The 22,581-nt window shown below is 38.5% G+C and overlaps 1 protein-coding gene across 1 annotated transcript in view; it reads right to left on the bottom strand.

Annotated features, from left to right (window-relative positions):
• LOC137414307 (interleukin-1 receptor accessory protein-like 1) overlaps positions 1-22,581 on the bottom strand; it is an 833,791-nt gene that overhangs the window by 57,768 nt on the left and 753,442 nt on the right. Inside the window, exons 7-8 of the mRNA XM_078775336.1 lie at positions 2,529-2,674; positions 2,281-2,424 (exon numbers count right to left, since the gene is read on the bottom strand). Of these exons, the coding sequence (XP_078631462.1) occupies positions 2,281-2,424; positions 2,529-2,674 (290 nt within the window). The remainder of the gene's footprint in view (positions 1-2,280; positions 2,425-2,528; positions 2,675-22,581) is intronic.

A 22,581-nucleotide genomic window follows, 5' to 3' on the forward strand; every position in this document is an offset into this window, starting at 1 on the left:
AGAGCGAGAGCGAGAGAGATAAATATAAGATATAAAAAAACGAAAGTTAAAATACATGAGAAATTAATTTTTGTAAAATGAAAGGAAGAAAGAATTCCATAAAAATGGGTTAAAAAAGCTGGTTGATAAAACAATAAAGAAGGTAAAGAAGACCCGTGGATAAATGCAAACAACTTGGCGATGTGTGATTGCTACACACGGGCGTACCCACACTGTGATGTGCGTTTTCCAATTTAATCTGAAAACAACAATAAACCAAAGGAAAAGGGGAAGAAGGTAAATGTGTGCCCTGTGCACAGAGCTTCCCTGCACAGATGTTGTTAAAATTGCCATCATTTGTAAGATACAGCGAAGAAACAGACAATCAAAGGTCCATAGTCAGGCTATTCAAATTATATCCATCATGTTACAGAAAACATAAGGGATGGAAGCTGGGGGAATGGGTTGAAGGAGGGAAAATATCTGAGTCCGATATGCAAGGTAACAAAGAAAATCTGTTAATCTAATAAATAGAGATATAAAGAGGTATAAACAGGCATGCACATACACACACACACACGCACATACACACACACACACGCACGCACGCACGCACAAACACCCACCTACATAGATATTCCACCTGTTACCATGTTTGTGTTCCAGGCATTTTAAAACACCACATTTATTCATGCCGAGATGCACTAATAGGGCATGATAAAGCAATAAACTGTTTCAGCAAAGCCACCCTTTTTATACAGGTGACGAGGCTCAGCGAAAAGCAGAACAACAGAGGGTGAAGAATGGACAGATAGACAGTGGGGCAAAGGGAAAACATGTGGACAAGAACGCATCACAGCACGAGGAGCGCAGCTGCAGGTGAAAGAGGGTAAGTGTACCAGTATGTACAGAAGAGCTCAGCGGTTAAAATGTAAGAACATGGATTGCAGACTTGAAGGTTTGAGAGAAGAGCACGAGACAACAGACTTGGGAAACCATTTCCACAGGTAAGAGATGACGGGGAGGGAATTGAAAGAGTGTTAAGGTGAGTGTTAAGCTTCGACAAGGGGAGGGTAACAGTGGAAGGTATATGAAGTTGTGTTGTGATCAAAGCAGAAAAATGTTGAGGAAGTAAGAATTGCTCCAGTGTTCATTTACCCAAGCGATGCCGAGTGTGTGTCCTCAATTTCAGGTGCTTTGTTGCTGTGAGTAAATGCTCAGTTGTAAACACGTAATTGGTTTCCTCTTGCAGGTCGAGATGAATACGTTTCATTCCCAAACTCAATAACTGTTGATTTCCTTTAATAATTCAAACAGTAAAGCAAATCTCAAATAACGCAGATTAATGCCTATTCATCACGCGGATAATCAAATCTACGTTTGAAACAGCACAAAAAGTGATTTATTAAACAATAAATAAATTGCTGCAAAAAAGTGTTGCTTATGACTAGAGATATACCTGAACACTCTGTAAAGGTGGAGTACCTGCGGAGCAAATACAGCATGTCCATAAAAAGGTCTTTGAGACTCTACGCTCACTGAACTTCCTTGTGAAAAGCAAATGAACCGGCCATTGTTAAACCGTGTCAGACCACAAATGGAGCAGAAAAAGATTGCCAAATTCCCCTTACGGTATGAATTAGTGGCATGAAATGTGTGGTTCTCGAAGAAAAAGAGGCACAAGTGACATGAAATGTGTGGTTCAATAAGAAAGAGGCACAAGTCGCAGAAAATGTGTGGTTCTCCAAGAAAAAGAGGCACAAGTGGCATGAAATGTGTGGTTCAATAAGAAAAAGAGGCACAGGTCGCAGAGGTTCTATAAGAAAAAGAGGCACAAGTTGCAGGAAATGTGTGGTTCTACAAGAAAAAGAGGCACAAGTCGCAGGAAATGTGTGGTTCTAGAAGAAAAAGAGGCACAAGTCGCAGGAAATGTGTGGTTCTAGAAGAAAAAGAGGCACAAGTCGCAGGAAATGTGTGGTTCTATAAGAAAAAGAGGCACAAGTCACAGGAAATGTGTGGTTCTAGAAGAAAAAGAGGCACAAGTCACAGGAAATGTGTGGTTCTATAAGAAAAAGAGGGACAAGTCGCAGGAAATGTGTGGTTCTATAAGAAAAAGAGGCACAAGTCGCAGGAAATGTGTGGTTCTATAAGAAAAAGAGGCAAAAGTGGCATGAAATGTGTGGTTCTATAAGAAAAAGAGGCACAAGTCACAGGAAATGTGTGGTTCTATAAGAAAAAGAGGCACAAGTCGCAGGAAATGTGTGGTTCTATAAGAAAAAGAGGCACAAGTGCACTCCTCACCACCACGCGTCTCATCCAGGCCGCAGTGTTGCCGGTAGCAGAGTGCAAGTTCGACTCTGTGACAGCGGTACAGTGCGACACCTGCTCCTAGAAGCAGCAGCATCGCGCTCAGGCCGACGGCTAACTGCAGCACCGAAGGAGGCTCTGCACGCACGTACAAGTATAGGTCGCAAGCACTCAAATCAAGGGTGGACTTATAGACTACAAGGACAGAACTGGACCCTCAGCTAAAGTTAGAGTCGAGTTACCGTGCTGACGGAGAAGGACTGTGCCGTGCCGTTTTCCACGTCCGTTTGCCACGATGCAAGTGTAGTTTCCGAGGTCACGTACTTGGATCGAGTTTAAGACGAGTCTCAATGCCACTCGTTGCTCTCCCAGCCACTCGTGCAGAACCCTGCACTCGAAGACACACTCTCAATCACTCTCTGTCTTTGGGTGGCTATTAATCAAACAACTGACCAAATACAGCAATGGCGTATCGAGAGGAACCCAAATAAACAAAGATGAAGCTGTTGGAAGGAAACTGGATAGGATTCGGGTTTCAGCTGCTGCTCACCAACACTCAAACTTATCCAGCACAGCCAGGTGAACCTTACAAAAACCCTGTGAAGGATTCACCCCTCCATAGACAAAGAAAAAGAAAGATGGAGGACAAGAATAAACCACTCTGTACGCATACACGCACACACGCACGCACACACACGCACACACGCACACACACACACACGCACACACGCATACACGCACGCACACACACACACATACACACACACACACACACACGCACGCACGCATACACACACGCACACACACACACGCACGCACACATGCACGCACACACACACGCACGCACACACACACACACACACACATGCTCACATGCACGCACGCACACACACATGCACGCACACACACACGCACGCACACACGCATGCACGCACACACACAAATGCTCACATGCACGCACGCACACACATGCACGCACGCACACACACACGCACGCACGCACACACACGCACGCACACACACACGCACGCACACACTCACGCACGCACACACACACGCACGCACACACGCTTGCATGCACGCACACACACACTTCAACCCATCTATTATTATCCAGAAATACCTCACTGCTTCTTACCTTAATACCACCACATAATGTACAGAGGAATCAAACAGCACACGGATAAATATGCAGGCCCTTATATTTACAATGAAGTTCCCTTTCCGGTGAACACCAATGATCCAATTCCGATTAATTAAATAAAATAATATATATTTAAAACAGAATTCCTCCTGTCACTTCGGAGGCATAAAAATATGAAATAAATAATTTTTAAATTTTATTCATTAATTTATTTTAATTCTTTCACACAAATTCCAATTCTACTGTAACCTGTTTACACGAAAACCAACCAAACGTAAACAAGTGACGTCATCATCGTCTGCAAACATTCTCACGTGACCTAAACCAAATCTTAGCACAATAACTCCTCTCTAACATAATGAAATCTGAGCACAAACCACAAAATCATCCTGAACAGAACAAATTTTAGCAAATCGAATAAGCTGAGATGAAAACATATTGCAACCTTTCATAACTGGTCCATTACTAGACGGAAAGGTAAACGCAACAGGTAAACTAAAATACCCGTAGTAAACTTTATGGTACAACTTTTTACAAAAACAATTGCTTCCAACTCTAACACATCCGGATGTGCAACAACACCATCATCTTCATTAAAATTCTTATCTGCTATTAATTAGGTTTTTTGGATAAATCCAATAAAATTTACTCCCACCCAGCCCCTCCTTCCACAGATCTCCCGATGTCCCTGTTCTCAACTTGTGTGTTTTTCTCTCTGTCTCCCACTCCCTTTATTATATGTTTTATGTGTCCGATTATGTTTTTGTGTTTAATATGTTAGGTCTGACATGCGCCTCGACTTTGTATACAAAAAAATAATAATCAGTCGATCAATAAGCTTATATGGCTACGGTTTAAAAAAGCCCAATTTTATCCTTGTTCAGAAGTGTTTCCGGTTAGTACTAGGGCTATCCTCTCGTGTACACTCTCTAGAGTCTAGACTGATTAAGGTCCCAAAGCATGTAGGCCACTACTGCCCTGTCATTAATGGCACGACAGCGACAGGATGTTCTGGTTTACACATGGCTTCAGACATTATTACACGGTGTGATAAATCACATCATGTTATGCTCTATCCACCACAGAGAGATGGATTACAAAGATTAGTGGCAGCAGCGTGGGACCAACCCAAACCTTTTACTCCAATAATAGGTATTATTCATACTCATGACGATTAAATTTTACATCAACTCATTTTCAGGTCATTCATGAATCCAATATGCCAGCTTGTCTTAGCAGTCATTAAATTAATAAGATGCAACAAAGCAAAAGGGGCGTGGCATGAAATTAATAAGATGCAACAAAGCAAAAGGGGCATGGCATAAGGGATATGGCATGAAATTAATAAAATGCAACAAAGCAAAAGGGGCATGGTATAAGGGATATGGCATGAAATTAATAAAATGCAACAAAGCAAAAGGGGCATGGTATAAGGGAGATGGCATGAAATTAATAAATTGCAACAAAGCAAAAGGGGCATGGTATAAGGGATATGGCATGAAATTAATAAAATGCAACAAAGCAAAAGGGGCATGGTATAAGGGAGATGGCATGAAATTAATAAAATGCAACAAAGCAAAAGGGGCATGGCATAAGGGATATGGCATGAAATTAATAAGATGCAACAAAGCAAAAGGGGCGTGGTATAAGGGATATGGCATGAAATTAATAAGGTGCAACAAAGCAAAAGGGGCATGGCATAAGGGATATGGCATGAAATTAATAAGATGAAGCAAAGCAAAAGGGGCGTGGTATAAGGGATATGGCATGAAATTAATAAGGTGCAACAAAGCAAAAGGGGCGTGGTATAAGGGATATGGCATGAAATTAATAAGACTAGGGCATGCCCGTACTATATCTATATCTAAAATTATATCCCCCCCCTCTATTTACATGAAATGGTTTGGTCCAAAGCGAACGGCTTGCGAGTGGTGACAATCCCCCCCTCTATTTACATGCAATGGTTCGGTCCAAAGCGAACGGCTACGGCTTCCGTAGTTTGGTAAAGAAATCGCCATCGCGTGCACAAACGCGCAGGAAAGCGAATGAATCGCAAATTCGTTTTTATTAGTTGTAAAACATAGTTTAACGCCAACATAGTTTGCAAACGTGAAATAAATGAATACGCTCTCAAATGTGCCATCCGAGGCAGAGTGTGTCCGCCACGTTCGGCACACGCGATCGTTCGCTGCTCTCTGATTGGTTGAATCGTTTTTTGGACATAGCTCGGTAAGTAATTGTCCGATTAATATGAAACCTTGAAAAGGCACATCCTCGGGTCCCCAGCAATATACCTGGCAAGTTAAAAGTATATCGGACCCGTGGTTGTCGAGAAACAGCGGTCACAGACAAACAAACGTACAGACGTACAGACAGACAGACAGAGATTACTGGAATTATAGATAGATGAAGCAAAGCAAAAGGGGAATGGTATAAGGGATATGGCATGAAATTAATAAGGTGCAACAAAGCAAAAGGGGCGTGGTATAAGGGATATGGCATGAAATTAATAAGATGCAACAAAGCAAAAGGGGCGTGGTATAAGGGATATGGCATGAAATTAATAAGGTGCAACAAAGCAAAAGGGGCATGGCATAAGGGATATGGCATGAAATTAATAAGATGAAGCAAAGCAAAAGGGGCGTGGTATAAGGGATATGGCATGAAATTAATAAGATGAAGCAAAGCAAAAGGGGCATGGCATAAGGGATATGGCATGAAATTAATAAGATGAAGCAAAGCAAAAGGGGAATGGTAGAAGGGATATGGCATGAAATTAATAAGATGAAACAAAGCAAAAGGGGCATGGCATAAGGGATATGGCATGAAATTAATAAGATGCAACAAAGCAAAAGGGGCGTGGTATAATGGATATGGCATGAAATTAATAAAATGCAACAAAGCAAAAGGGGCATGGTATAAGAGATATGGCATGAAATTAATAAAAATGCAACAAAGCAAAAGGGGCATGGTATAAGAGATATGGCATGAAATTAATAAAAATGCAACAAAGCAAAAGGGGCATGGTATAAGAGATATGGCATGAAATTAATAAGATGCAACAAAGCAAAAGGGGCATGGTATAAGGGATATGGCATGAAATTAATAAAATGCAACAAAGCAAAAGGGGCATGGTATAAGAGATATGGCATGAAATTAATAAGATGAAACAAAGCAAAAGGGGCATGGTATAAGAGATATGGCATGAAATTAATAAGATGCAACAAAGCAAAAGGGATGTGGTATAAGGGATATGGCATGAAATTAATAAAATGCAACAAAGCTAGAGGGGCATGGTATAAGGGATATGGCATGAAATTAATAAAATGCAACAAAGCAAAAGGGGCATGGTATAAGAGATATGGCATGAAATTAATAAGATGAAACAAAGCAAAAGGGGCATGGTAAAAGGGATATGGCATGAAATTAATAAAATGCAACAAAACAAAAGGGGCGTGGTATAAGAGATATGGCATGAAATTAATAAAATGCAACAAAGCAAAAGGGGCATGGTATAAGGGATATGGCATGAAATTAATAATATGCAACAAAGCAAAAGGGGCGTGGTATAAGGGATATGGCATGAAATTAATAAAATGCAACAAAACAAAAGGGGCGTGGTATAAGAGATAAGGCATGAAATTAATAAAATGCAACAAATCAAAAGGGGCGTGGTATAAGGGATATGGCATGAAATTAATAAAATGCAACAAAACAAAAGGGGCATGGTATAAGGGATATGGCATGAAATTAATAAAATGCAACAAAACAAAAGGGGCGTGGTATAAGGGATATGGCATGAAATTAATAAAATGCAACAAATCAAAAGGGGCGTGGTATAAGGGATATGGCATGAAATTAATAAAATGCAACAAAACAAAAGGGGCGTGGTATAAGGGATATGGCATGAAATTAATAAAATGCAACAAATCAAAAGGGGCGTGGTATAAGGGATATGGCATGAAATTAATAAAATGCAACAAAACAAAAGGGGCGTGGTATAAGGGATATGGCATGAAATTAATAAGATGAAGCAAAGCAAAAGGGGAATGGTATAAGGGATATGGCATGAAATTAATAAGGTGCAACAAAGCAAAAGGGGCGTGGTATAAGGGATATGGCATGAAATTAATAAAATGCAACAAAACAAAAGGAGCATGGCATAAGGAATATGGCATGAAATTAATAAGATGCAACAAAGTAAAAGGGGCATGGTATAAGGGATATGGCATGAAATTAATAAAATGCAACAAAGCAAAAGGGGCGTGGTATAAGGGATATGGCATGAAATTAATAAAATGCACCAAAACAAAAGGGGCATGGTATAAGGGATATGGCATGAAATTAATAAAATGCAACAAATCAAAAGGGGCATGGTATAAGGGATATGGCATGAATTTAATAAAATGCAACAAAACAAAAGGGGCATGTTATAAGGGATATGGCATGAAATTAAAAGATGCCACAAAGCAAAAGGGATGTGGTATAAGGGATATGGCATAAAATTTATCAGATGCAACAAAGCAAAAGGGGCATGGTATAAGGGATATGGCATGAAATTAATAAGATGAAACAAAGCAAAAGGGGCATGGTATAAGGGATATGGCATGAAATGAATAAGATGCAACAAAGAAAAAGGGGCATGGCATAAGGGATATGGCATGAAATTAATAAGATGCAACAAAGAAAAAGGGGCATGGCATAAGGGATATGGCATGAAATTAATAAGATGCAACAAAGCAAAAGGGGCATGGCATAAGGGATATGGCATGAAATGAATAAGATGCAACAAAGCAAAAGGGGCATGGCATAAGGGATATGGCATGAAATTAATAAGAAGAAACAAAGCAAAAGGGGCATGGTATAAGGGATATGGCATGAAATTAATAAGATGCAACAAAGCAAAAGGGGCATGGCATAAGGGATATGGCATGAAATTAATAAGATGCAACAAAGCAAAAGGGGCATGGCATAAGGGATATGGCATGAAATTAATAAGATGCAACAAAGCAAAAGGGGCATGGCATAAGGGATATGGCATGAAATTGATAAGATGAAACAAAGCAAAAGGAGCATGGTATAAGGGATATGGCATGACATTAATAACATCAAACAAAGCAAAAGGGGCATGGTATAAGGGATATGGCATGAAATTAATAAAATGCAACAAAGCAAAAGGGGCATGGCATAAGGGATATGGCATGAAATTAATAAAATGCAACCAAACAAAAGGGGCATGGCATAAGGGATATGGCATGAAATTAATAAAATGCAACAAAGCAAAAGGGGCATGGCATAAGGGATATGGCATGAAATTAATAAAATGCAACAAAGCAAAAGGGGCATGGCATAAGGGATATGGCATGAAATTAATAAGATGCAACAAAGCAAAAGGGGCGTGGTATAAGGGATATGGCATGAAATTAATAAGATGAAGCAAAGCAAAAGGGGCGTGGTATAAGGGATATGGCATGAAATTAATAAGGTGCAACAAAGCAAAAGGGGCGTGGTATAAGGGATATGGCATGAAATTAATAAGATGAAGCAAAGCAAAAGGGGAATGGTATAAGGGATATGGCATGAAATTAATAAGGTGCAACAAAGCAAAAGGGGCGTGGTATAAGGGATATGGCATGAAATTAATAAGGTGCAACAAAGCAAAAGGGGCATGGCATAAGGGATATGGCATGAAATTAATAAGATGAAGCAAAGCAAAAGGGGCGTGGTATAAAGGATATGGCATGAAATTAATAAGGTGCAACAAAGCAAAAGGGGCATGGCATAAGGGATATGGCATGAAATTAATAAGATGAAGCAAAGCAAAAGGGGCGTGGTATAAGGGATATGGCATGAAATTAATAAGATGAAGCAAAGCAAAAGGGGCATGGCATAAGGGATATGGCATGAAATTAATAAGATGAAGCAAAGCAAAAGGGGAATGGTATAAGGGATATGGCATGAAATTAATAAGATGAAACAAAGCAAAAGGGGCATGGCATAAGGGATATGGCATGAAATTAATAAGATGCAACAAAGCAAAAGGGGCGTGGTATAAGGGATATGGCATGAAATTAATAAAATGCAACAAAGCAAAAGGGGCATGGTACAAGAGATATGGCATGAAATTAATAAGATGAAACAAAGCAAAAGGGGCATGGTATAAGGGATATGGCATGAAATTAATAAAATGCAACAAAGCAAAAGGGGCATGGTATAAGAGATATGGCATGAAATTAATAAGATGCAACAAAGCAAAAGGGGCATGGTACAAGGGATATTGGATGAAATTAATAAAATGCAACAAAGCAAAAGGGGCATGGTATAAGAGATATGGCATGAAATTAATAAGATGAAACAAAGCAAAAAGGGCATGGTATAAGGGATATGGCATGAAATTAATAAAATGAAACAAAGCAAAAGGGATGTGGTATAAGGGATATGGCATGAAATTAATAAAATGCAACAAATCAAAACGGGCGTGGTATAAGGGATATGGCATGAAATTAATAAAATGCAACAAAACAAAAGGGATGTGGTAGAAGGGATATGGCATGAAATTAATAAGATGCAACAAAGCAAAAGGGGAGTGGGTATAAGGGATATGGCATGAAATTAATAAAATGCAACAAAACAAAAGGGGCGTGGTATAAGGGATATGGCATGAAATTAATAAAATGCAACAAAACAAAAGGGGCGTGGTATAATGGATATGGCATGAAATTAATAAAATGCAACAAAACAAAAGGGGCATGGTAAAAGGGATATGACATGAAATTAATAAAATGCAACAAAGCAAAAGGGGCATGGTATAAGGGATATGGCATGAAATTAATAAAATGCAACAAAACAAAAGGGGCGTGGTATAAGGGATATGGCATGAAATTAATAAAATGAAACAAAGCAAAAGGGGCATGGTTTAAGGGATATGGCATGAAATTAATAAAATGCAACAAAGCAAAAGGGGCATGGTATAAGGGATATGGCATGAAATTAATAAAATGCAACAAAGCAAAAGGGGCGTGGTATAAGGGATATGGCATGAAATTAATAAGATGCAACAAAGCAAAAGGGATGTGGTATAAGGGATATATAACCACCTTTAGAGGCCACTTTTCCCCGCAAAGCGGGGGTTGGCCTTTTTCGGGAACCGTGGTTGTTGTTGTTTTTTGGTCCCCTTTTTGAAGCGATGTTTTACGGCCGGATGCCCTTCCTGACGCCAACCATTTTTGCCGCCTTTAACGACAAACAGGGAATTACCAGTGAACTGGTACTCAAATTAGCCGACCTCGGAAGGATGACAGGCTGAGTCAACCCCCCTGGCGTTAATTCAGCGATCGACCGGGATTCGAACCCAGGATCCTAGGATCCTAAGCCGGCACCCTAGCCGCTAGCCCAACACCAGGGTTCCATAAGGGATATGGCATGAAATTAATAAAATGCAACAAAACAAAAGGGGCATGGTATAAGGGATATGGCATGAAATTAATAAAATGCAACAAATCAAAAGGGGCATTGTATAAGGGATATGGCATGAAATTATGAAGATGCAATAAAGCAAAAGGGGCATGGTATAAGGGACATGGCATGAAATTAATAAAATGCAACAAAACAAAAGGGGCATGGTATAAGGGACATGGCATGAAATTAATAAATGCAACAAAACAAAAGGGGCATGGTATAAGGGATATGGCATGAAATTAATAAAATGCAACAAAGCAAAAGGGGGATGGTATAAGGGATATGGCATGAAACAAATAAGATGCAACAAAGCAAAAGGGATGTGGTATAAGGGATATGGCATGAAATTAATAAAATGCAACAAAGCAAAAGGGGCATGGTATAAGAGATATGGCATGAAATTAATAAGATGCAACAAAGCAAAAGGGGCATGGTACAAGGGATATGGGATGAAATTAATAAAATGCAACAAAGCAAAAGGGGCATGGTATAAGAGATATGGCATGAAATTAATAAGATGAAACAAAGCAAAAGGGGCATGGTATAAGGGATATGGCATGAAATTAATAAAATGCAACAAAGCAAAAGGGGCATGGTATAAGAGATATGGCATGAAATTAATAAGATGAAACAAAGCAAAAGGGGCATGGTATAAGAGATATGGCATGAAATTAATAAGATGCAACAAAGCAAAAGGGATGTGGTATAAGGGATATGGCATGAAATTAATAAAATGCAACAAAGCTAAAGGGGCATGGTATAAGGGATATGGCATGAAATTAATAAAATGCAACAAAGCAAAAGGGGCATGGTATAAGAGATATGGCATGAAATTAATAAGATGAAACAAAGCAAAAGGGGCATGGTAAAAGGGATATGGCATGAAATTAATAAAATGCAACAAAACAAAAGGGGCGTGGTATAAGAGATATGGCATGAAATTAATAAAATGCAACAAAGCAAAAGGGGCATGGTATAAGGGATATGGCATGAAATTAATAATATGCAACAAAGCAAAAGGGGCGTGGTATAAGGGATATGGCATGAAATTAATAAAATGCAACAAAACAAAAGGGGCGTGGTATAAGAGATAAGGCATGAAATTAATAAAATGCAACAAATCAAAAGGGGCGTGGTATAAGGGATATGGCATGAAATTAATAAAATGCAACAAAACAAAAGGGGCATGGTATAAGGGATATGGCATGAAATTAATAAAATGCAACAAAACAAAAGGGGCATGGTATAAGGGATATGGCATGAAATTAAAAGATGCAACAAAGCAAAAGGGATGGGGTATAAGGGATATGGCATGAAATTAATAAAATGCAACAAATCAAAAGGGGCGTGGTATAAGGGATATGGCATGAAATTAATAAAATGCAACAAAACAAAAGGGGCGTGGTATAAGGGATATGGCATGAAATTAATAAAATGCAACAAATCAAAAGGGGCGTGGTATAAGGGATATGGCATGAAATTAATAAAATGCAACAAAACAAAAGGGGCGTGGTATAAGGGATATGGCATGAAATTAATAAAATGCAACAAAACAAAAGGAGCATGGCATAAGGAATATGGCATGAAATTAATAAGATGCAACAAAGCAAAAGGGGCATGGTATAAGGGATATGGCATGAAATTAATAACATGCAACAAAGCAAAAGGGGCGTGGTATAAGGGATATGGCATGAAATTAATAAAATGCACCAAAACAAAAGGGGCATGGTATAAGGGATATGGCATGAAATTAATAAAATGCAACAAATCAAAAGGGGCATGGTATAAGAGATATGGCATGAATTTAATAAAATGCAACAAAACAAAAGGGGCATGTTATAAGGGATATGGCATGAAATTAAAAGATGCCACAAAGCAAAAGGGATGTGGTATAAGGGATATGGCATAAAATTTATCAGATGCAACAAAGCAAAAGGGGCATGGTATAAGGGATATGGCATGAAATGAATAAGATGCAACAAAGAAAAAGGGGCATGGCATAAGGGATATGGCATGAAATTAATAAGATGCAACAAAGAAAAAGGGGCATGGCATAAGGGATATGGCATGAAATTAATAAGATGCAACAAAGCAAAAGGGGCATGGCATAAGGGATATGGCATGAAATGAATAAGATGCAACAAAGCAAAAGGGGCATGGCATAAGGGATATGGCATGAAATTAATAAGAAGAAACAAAGCAAAAGGGGCATGGCATAAGGGATATGGCATGAAATTAATAAGATGCAACAAAGCAAAAGGGGCATGGCATAAGGGATATGGCATGAAATTAATAAGATGCAACAAAGCAAAAGGGGCATGGCATAAGGGATATGGCATGAAATTGATAAGATGAAACAAAGCAAAAGGAGCATGGTATAAGGGATATGGCATGAAATTAATAACATCAAACAAAGCAAAAGGGGCATGGTATAAGGGATATGGCATGAAATTAATAAAATGCAACAAAGCAAAAGGGGCATGGCATAAGGGATATGGCATGAAATTAATAAAATGCAACAAAGCAAAAGGGGCATGGCATAAGGGATATGGCATGAAATTAATAAAATGCAACAAAGCAAAAGGGGCATGGTATAAGGGATATGGCATGAAATTAATGAAATGCAACAAAGCAAAAGGGGCGTGGCATAAGGGATATGGCATGAAATTAATAAGATGAAACAAAGCAAAAGGGGCGTGGTATAAGGGAGATGGCATGAAATTAATAAAATGCAACAAAGCAAAAGGGGCATGGCATAAGGGATATGGCATGAAATTAATAAGATGCAACAAAGCAAAAGGGGCGTGGTATAAGGGATATGGCATGAAATTAATAAGGTGCAACAAAGCAAAAGGGGCATGGCATAAGGGATATGGCATGAAATTAATAAGATGAAGCAAAGCAAAAGGGGCGTGGTATAAGGGATATGGCATGAAATTAATAAGGTGCAACAAAGCAAAAGGGGCGTGGTATAAGGGATATGGCATGAAATTAATAAGATGAAGCAAAGCAAAAGGGGAATGGTATAAGGGATATGGCATGAAATTAATAAGGTGCAACAAAGCAAAAGGGGCGTGGTATAAGGGATATGGCATGAAATTAATAAGGTGCAACAAAGCAAAAGGGGCATGGCATAAGGGATATGGCATGAAATTAATAAGATGAAGCAAAGCAAAAGGGGCGTGGTATGAGGGATATGGCATGAAATTAATAAGGTGCAACAAAGCAAAAGGGGCATGGCATAAGGGATATGGCATGAAATTAATAAGATGAAGCAAAGCAAAAGGGGCGTGGTATAAGGGATATGGCATGAAATTAATAAGATGAAGCAAAGCAAAAGGGGCATGGCATAAGGGATATGGCATGAAATTAATAAGATGAAGCAAAGCAAAAGGGGAATGGTATAAGGGATATGGCATGAAATTAATAAGATGAAACAAAGCAAAAGGGGCATGGCATAAGGGATATGGCATGAAATTAATAAGATGCAACAAAGCAAAAGGGGCGTGGTATAAGGGATATGGCATGAAATTAATAAAATGCAACAAAGCAAAAGGGGCATGGTACAAGAGATATGGCATGAAATTAATAAGATGAAACAAAGCAAAAGGGGCATGGTATAAGGGATATGGCATGAAATTAATAAAATGCAACAAAGCAAAAGGGGCATGGTATAAGAGATATGGCATGAAATTAATAAGATGCAACAAAGCAAAAGGGGCATGGTACAAGGGATATTGGATGAAATTAATAAAATGCAACAAAGCAAAAGGGGCATGGTATAAGAGATATGGCATGAAATTACTAAGATGAAACAAAGCAAAAGGGGCATGGTATAAGGGATATGGCATGAAATTAATAAAATGAAACAAAGCAAAAGGGATGTGGTATAAGGGATATGGCATGAAATTAATAAAATGCAACAAATCAAAACGGGCGTGGTATAAGGGATATGGCATGAAATTAATAAAATGCAACAAAACAAAAGGGATGTGGTAGAAGGGATATGGCATGAAATTAATAAGATGCAACAAAGCAAAAGGGGAGTGGGTATAAGGGATATGGCATGAAATTAATAAAATGCAACAAAACAAAAGGGGCGTGGTATAAGGGATATGGCATGAAATTAATAAAATGCAACAAAACAAAAGGGGCGTGGTATAATGGATATGGCATGAAATTAATAAAATGCAACAAAGCAAAAGGGGCATGGTAAAAGGGATATGGCATGAAATTAATAAAATGCAACAAAGCAAAAGGGGCATGGTATAAGGGATATGGCATGAAATTAATAAAATGCAACAAAACAAAAGGGGCGTGGTATAAGGGATATGGCATGAAATTAATAAAATGAAACAAAGCAAAAGGGGCATGGTTTAAGGGATATGGCATGAAATTAATAAAATGCAACAAAGCAAAAGGGGCATGGTATAAGGGATATGGCATGAAATTAATAAAATGCAACAAAGCAAAAGGGGCGTGGTATAAGGGATATGGCATGAAATTAATAAGATGCAACAAAGCAAAAGGGATGTGGTATAAGGGATATATAACCACCTTTAGAGGCCATTTTTCCCCGCAAAGCAGGGGTTGGCCTTTTTCGGGAACCGTGGTTGTTGGTGTTTTTTGGTCCCCTTTTTGAAGCGATGTTTTACGGCCGGATGCCCTTCCTGACGCCAACCATTTTTGCCGCCTTTAACGACAAACAGGGAATTACCAGTGAACTGGTACTCAAATTAGCCGACCTCGGAAGGATGACAGGCTGAGTCAACCCCCCTGGCGTTAATTCAGCGATCGACCGGGATTCGAACCCAGGATCCTAGGATCCTAAGCCGGCACCCTAGCCGCTAGCCCAACACCAGGGTTCCATAAGGGATATGGCATGAAATTAATAAAATGCAACAAAACAAAAGGGGCATGGTATAAGGGATATGGCATGAAATTAATAAAATGCAACAAATCAAAAGGGGCATTGTATAAGGGATATGGCATGAAATTATGAAGATGCAATAAAGCAAAAGGGGCATGGTATAAGGGACATGGCATGAAATTAATAAAATGCAACAAAACAAAAGGGGCATGGTATAAGGGACATGGCATGAAATTAATAAATGCAACAAAACAAAAGGGGCATGGTATAAGGGATATGGCATGAAATTAATAAAATGCAACAAAGCAAAAGGGGGATGGTATAAGGGATATGGCATGAAACAAATAAGATGCAACAAAGCAAAAGGGATGTGGTATAAGGGATATGGCATGAAATTAATAAAATGCAACAAAGCAAAAGGGGCATGGTATAAGAGATATGGCATGAAATTAATAAGATGCAACAAAGCAAAAGGGGCATGGTACAAGGGATATGGGATGAAATTAATAAAATGCAACAAAGCAAAAGGGGCATGGTATAAGAGATATGGCATGAAATTAATAAGATGAAACAAAGCAAAAGGGGCATGGTATAAGGGATATGGCATGAAATTAATAAAATGCAACAAAGCAAAAGGGGCATGGTATAAGAGATATGGCATGAAATTAATAAGATGAAACAAAGCAAAAGGGGCATGGTAAAAGGGATATGGCATGAAATTAATAAAATGCAACAAAGCAAAAGGGGCATGGTATAAGAGATATGGCATGAAATTAATAAGATGAAACAAAGCAAAAGGGGCATGGTATAAGAGATATGGCATGAAATTAATAAGATGCAACAAAGCAAAAGGGATGTGGTATAAGGGATATGGCATGAAATTAATAAAATGCAACAAAGCTAAAGGGGCATGGTATAAGGGATATGGCATGAAATTAATAAAATGCAACAAAGCAAAAGGGGCATGGTATAAGAGATATGGCATGAAATTAATAAGATGAAACAAAGCAAAAGGGGCATGGTAAAAGGGATATGGCATGAAATTAATAAAATGCAACAAAACAAAAGGGCGTGGTATAAGAGATATGGCATGAAATTAATAAAATGCAACAAAGCAAAAGGGGCATGGTATAAGGGATATGGCATGAAATTAATAATATGCAACAAAGCAAAAGGGGCGTGGTATAAGGGATATGGCATGAAATTAATAAAATGCAACAAAACAAAAGGGGCGTGGTATAAGAGATAAGGCATGAAATTAATAGAATGCAACAAATCAAAAGGGGCGTGGTATAAGGGATATGGCATGAAATTAATAAAATGCAACAAAACAAAAGGGGCGTGGTATAAGGGATATGGCATGAAATTAATAAAATGCAACAAAACAAAAGGGGCATGGTATAAGGGATATGGCATGAAATTAAAAGATGCAACAAAGCAAAAGGGATGGGGTATAAGGGATATGGCATGAAATTAATAAAATGCAACAAATCAAAAGGGGCGTGGTATAAGGGATATGGCATGAAATTAATAAGATGCAACAAAGCAAAAGGGGCGTGGTATAAGGGATATGGCATGAAATTAATAAGGTGCAACAAAGCAAAAGGGGCATGGCATAAGGGATATGGCATGAAATTAATAAGATGAAGCAAAGCAAAAGGGGCGTGGTATAAGGGATATGGCATGAAATTAATAAGATGAAGCAAAGCAAAAGGGGAATGGTATAAGGGATATGGCATGAAATTAATAAGGTGCAACAAAGCAAAAGGGGCGTGGTATAAGGGATATGGCATGAAATTAATAAGGTGCAACAAAGCAAAAGGGGCATGGCATAAGGGATATGGCATGAAATTAATAAGATGAAGCAAAGCAAAAGGGGCGTGGTATAAGGGATATGGCATGAAATTAATAAGGTGCAACAAAGCAAAAGGGGCATGGCATAAGGGATATGGCATGAAATTAATAAGATGAAGCAAAGCAAAAGGGGCGTGGTATAAGGGATATGGCATGAAATTAATAAGATGAAGCAAAGCAAAAGGGGCATGGCATAAGGGATATGGCATGAAATTAATAAGATGAAGCAAAGCAAAAGGGGAATGGTATAAGGGATATGGCATGAAATTAATAAGATGAAACAAAGCAAAAGGGGCATGGCATAAGGGATATGGCATGAAATTAATAAGATGCAACAAAGCAAAAGGGGCGTGGTATAAGGGATATGGCATGAAATTAATAAAATGCAACAAAGCAAAAGGGGCATGGTACAAGAGATATGGCATGAAATTAATAAGATGAAACAAAGCAAAAGGGGCATGGTATAAGGGATATGGCATGAAATTAATAAAATGCAACAAAGCAAAAGGGGCATGGTATAAGAGATATGGCATGAAATTAATAAGATGCAACAAAGCAAAAGGGGCATGGTACAAGGGATATTGGATGAAATTAATAAAATGCTACAAAGCAAAAGGGGCATGGTATAAGAGATATGGCATGAAATTAATAAGATGAAACAAAGCAAAAGGGGCATGGTATAAGGGATATGGCATGAAATTAATAAAATGAAACAAAGCAAAAGGGATGTGGTATAAGGGATATGGCATGAAATTAATAAAATGCAACAAATCAAAACGGGCGTGGTATAAGGGATATGGCATGAAATTAATAAAATGCAACAAAACAAAAGGGGCGTGGTATAAGGGATATGGCATGAAATTAATAAAATGCAACAAAACAAAAGGGGCGTGGTATAATGGATATGGCATGAAATTAATAAAATGCAACAAAGCAAAAGGGGCATGGTAAAAGGGATATGGCATGAAATTAATAAAATGCAACAAAGCAAAAGGGGCATGGTATAAGGGATATGGCATGAAATTAATAAAATGCAACAAAACAAAAGGGGCGTGGTATAAGGGATATGGCATGAAATTAATAAAATGAAACAAAGCAAAAGGGGCATGGTATAAGGGATATGGCATGAAATTAATAAAATGCAACAAAACAAACGGGGCATGGTATAAGGGATTATGGCATGAAATTAATAAAATGCAACAAAGCAAAAGGGGCATGGTTTAAGGGATATGGCATGAAATTAATAAAATGCAACAAAGCAAAAGGGGCATGGTATAAGGGATATGGCATGAAATTAATAAGATGCAACAAAGCAAAAGGGGCATGGTATAAGGGATATGGCATGAAATTAATAAAATGCAACAAAACAAACGGGGCATGGTATAAGGGATTATGGCATGAAATTAATAAAATGCAACAAAGCAAAAGGGGCATGGTTTAAGGGATATGGCATGAAATTAATAAAATGCATCAAAGCAAAAGGGGCGTGGTATAAGGGATATGGCATGAAATTAATAAGATGCAACAAAGCAAAAGGGATGTGGTATAAGGGATATATAACCACCTTTAGAGGCCATTTTTCCCCGCAAAGCGGGGGTTGGCCTTTTTCGGGAACCGTGGTTGTTGTTGTTTTTTGGTCCCCTTTTTGAAGCGATGTTTTACGGCCGGATGCCCTTCCTGACGCCAACCATTTTTGCCGCCTTTAACGACAAACAGGGAATTACCAGTGAACTGGTACTCAAATTAGCCGACCTCGGAAGGATGACAGGCTGAGTCAACCCCCCTGGCGTTAATTCAGCGATCGACCGGGATTCGAACCCAGGATCCTAGGATCCTAAGCCGGCACCCTAGCCGCTAGCCCAACACCAGGGTTCCATAAGGGATATGGCATGAAATTAATAAAATGCAACAAAACAAAAGGGGCATGGTATAAGGGATATGGCATGAAATTAATAAAATGCAACAAATCAAAAGGGGCATTGTATAAGGGATATGGCATGAAATTATGAAGATGCAATAAAGCAAAAGGGGCATGGTATAAGGGACATGGCATGAAATTAATAAAATGCAACAAAACAAAAGGGGCATGGTATAAGGGACATGGCATGAAATTAATAAATGCAACAAAACAAAAGGGGCATGGTATAAGGGATATGGCATGAAATTAATAAAATGCAACAAAGCAAAAGGGGGATGGTATAAGGGATATGGCATGAAATTAATAAAATGCAACAAAGCAAAAGGGGGATGGTATAAGGGATATGGCATGAAATTAATAAAATGCAACAAATCAAAAGGGGCATGGTATAAGGGATATGGCATGAATTTAATAAAATGCAACAAAACAAAAGGGGCATGTTATAAGGGATATGGCATGAAATTAAAAGATGCCACAAAGCAAAAGGGATGTGGTATAAGGGATATGGCATAAAATTTATCAGATGCAACAAAGCAAAAGGGGCATGGTATAAGGGATATGGCATGAAATTAATAAGATGAAACAAAGCAAAAGGGGCATGGTATAAGGGATATGGCATGAAATGAATAAGATGCAACAAAGAAAAAGGGGCATGGCATAAGGGATATGGCATGAAATTAATAAGATGCAACAAAGAAAAAGGGGCATGGCATAAGGGATATGGCATGAAATTAATAAGATGCAACAAAGCAAAAGGGGCATGGCATAAGGGATATGGCATGAAATGAATAAGATGCAACAAAGCAAAAGGGGCATGGCATAAGGGATATGGCATGAAATTAATAAGAAGAAACAAAGCAAAAGGGGCATGGCATAAGGGATATGGCATGAAATTAATAAGATGCAACAAAGCAAAAGGGGCATGGCATAAGGGATATGGCATGAAATTAATAAGATGCAACAAAGCAAAAGGGGCATGGCATAAGGGATATGGCATGAAATTAATAACATCAAACAAAGCAAAAGGGGCATGGTATAAGGGATATGGCATGAAATTAATAAAATGCAACAAAGCAAAAGGGGCATGGCATAAGGGATATGGCATGAAATTAATAAAATGCAACAAAGCAAAAGGGGCATGGCATAAGGGATATGGCATGAAATTAATAAAATGCAACAAAGCAAAAGGGGCATGGTATAAGGGATATGGCATGAAATTAATGAAATGCAACAAAGCAAAAGGGGCGTGGCATAAGGGATATGGCATGAAATTAATAAGATGAAACAAAGCAAAAGGGGCGTGGTATAAGGGAGATGGCATGAAATTAATAAAATGCAACAAAGCAAAAGGGGCATGGCATAAGGGATATGGCATGAAATTAATAAGATGCAACAAAGCAAAAGGGGCGTGGTATAAGGGATATGGCATGACATTAATAAGGTGCAACAAAGCAAAAGGGGCATGGCATAAGGGATATGGCATGAAATTAATAAGATGAAGCAAAGCAAAAGGGGCGTGGTATAAGGAATATGGCATGAAATTAATAAGGTGCAACAAAGCAAAAGGGGCGTGGTATAAGGGATATGGCATGAAATTAATAAGATGAAGCAAAGCAAAAGGGGAATGGTATAAGGGATATGGCATGAAATTAATAAGGTGCAACAAAGCAAAAGGGGCGTGGTATAAGGGATATGGCATGAAATTAATAAGGTGCAACAAAGCAAAAGGGGCATGGCATAAGGGATATGGCATGAAATTAATAAGATGAAGCAAAGCAAAAGGGGCGTGGTACAAGGGATATGGCATGAAATTAATAAGATGAAGCAAAGCAAAAGGGGCATGGCATAAGGGATATGGCATGAAATTAATAAGATGAAGCAAAGCAAAAGGGGAATGGTATAAGGGATATGGCATGAAATTAATAAGATGAAACAAAGCAAAAGGGGCATGGCATAAGGGATATGGCATGAAATTAATAAGATGCAACAAAGCAAAAGGGGCGTGGTATAAGGGATATGGCATGAAATTAATAAAATGCAACAAAGCAAAAGGGGCATGGTACAAGAGATATGGCATGAAATTAATAAGATGAAACAAAGCAAAAGGGGCATGGTATAAGGGATATGGCATGAAATTAATAAAATGCAACAAAGCAAAAGGGGCATGGTATAAGAGATATGGCATGAAATTAATAAGATGCAACAAAGCAAAAGGGGCATGGTACAAGGGATATTGGATGAAATTAATAAAATGCAACAAAGCAAAAGGGGCATGGTATAAGGGATATGGCATGAAATTAATAAAATGAAACAAAGCAAAAGGGATGTGGTATAAGGGATATGGCATGAAATTAATAAAATGCAACAAATCAAAACGGGCGTGGTATAAGGGATATGGCATGAAATTAATAAAATGCAACAAAACAAAAGGGATGTGGTAGAAGGGATATGGCATGAAATTAATAAGATGCAACAAAGCAAAAGGGGAGTGGGTATAAGGGATATGGCATGAAATTAATAAAATGCAACAAAACAAAAGGGGCGTGGTATAAGGGATATGGCATGAAATTAATAAAATGCAACAAAACAAAAGGGGCGTGGTATAATGGATATGGCATGAAATTAATAAAATGCAACAAAGCAAAAGGGGCATGGTAAAAGGGATATGGCATGAAATTAATAAAATGCAACAAAGCAAAAGGGGCATGGTATAAGGGATATGGCATGAAATTAATAAAATGCAACAAAACAAAAGGGGCGTGGTATAAGGGATATGGCATGAAATTAATAAAATGAAACAAAGCAAAAGGGGCATGGTTTAAGGGATATGGCATGAAATTAATAAAATGCAACAAAGCAAAAGGGGCATGGTATAAGGGATATGGCATGAAATTAATAAAATGCAACAAAGCAAAAGGGGCGTGGTATAAGGGATATGGCATGAAATTAATAAGATGCAACAAAGCAAAAGGGATGTGGTATAAGGGATATATAACCACCTTTAGAGGCCATTTTTCCCCGCAAAGCAGGGGTTGGCCTTTTTCGGGAACC

The sequence above is a fragment of the Myxine glutinosa genome, chromosome 4 (assembly GCF_964187855.1).
Source record: "Myxine glutinosa chromosome 4, kmMyxGlut1.1, whole genome shotgun sequence".
Classification (NCBI taxonomy): domain Eukaryota; kingdom Metazoa; phylum Chordata; class Myxini; order Myxiniformes; family Myxinidae; genus Myxine; species Myxine glutinosa.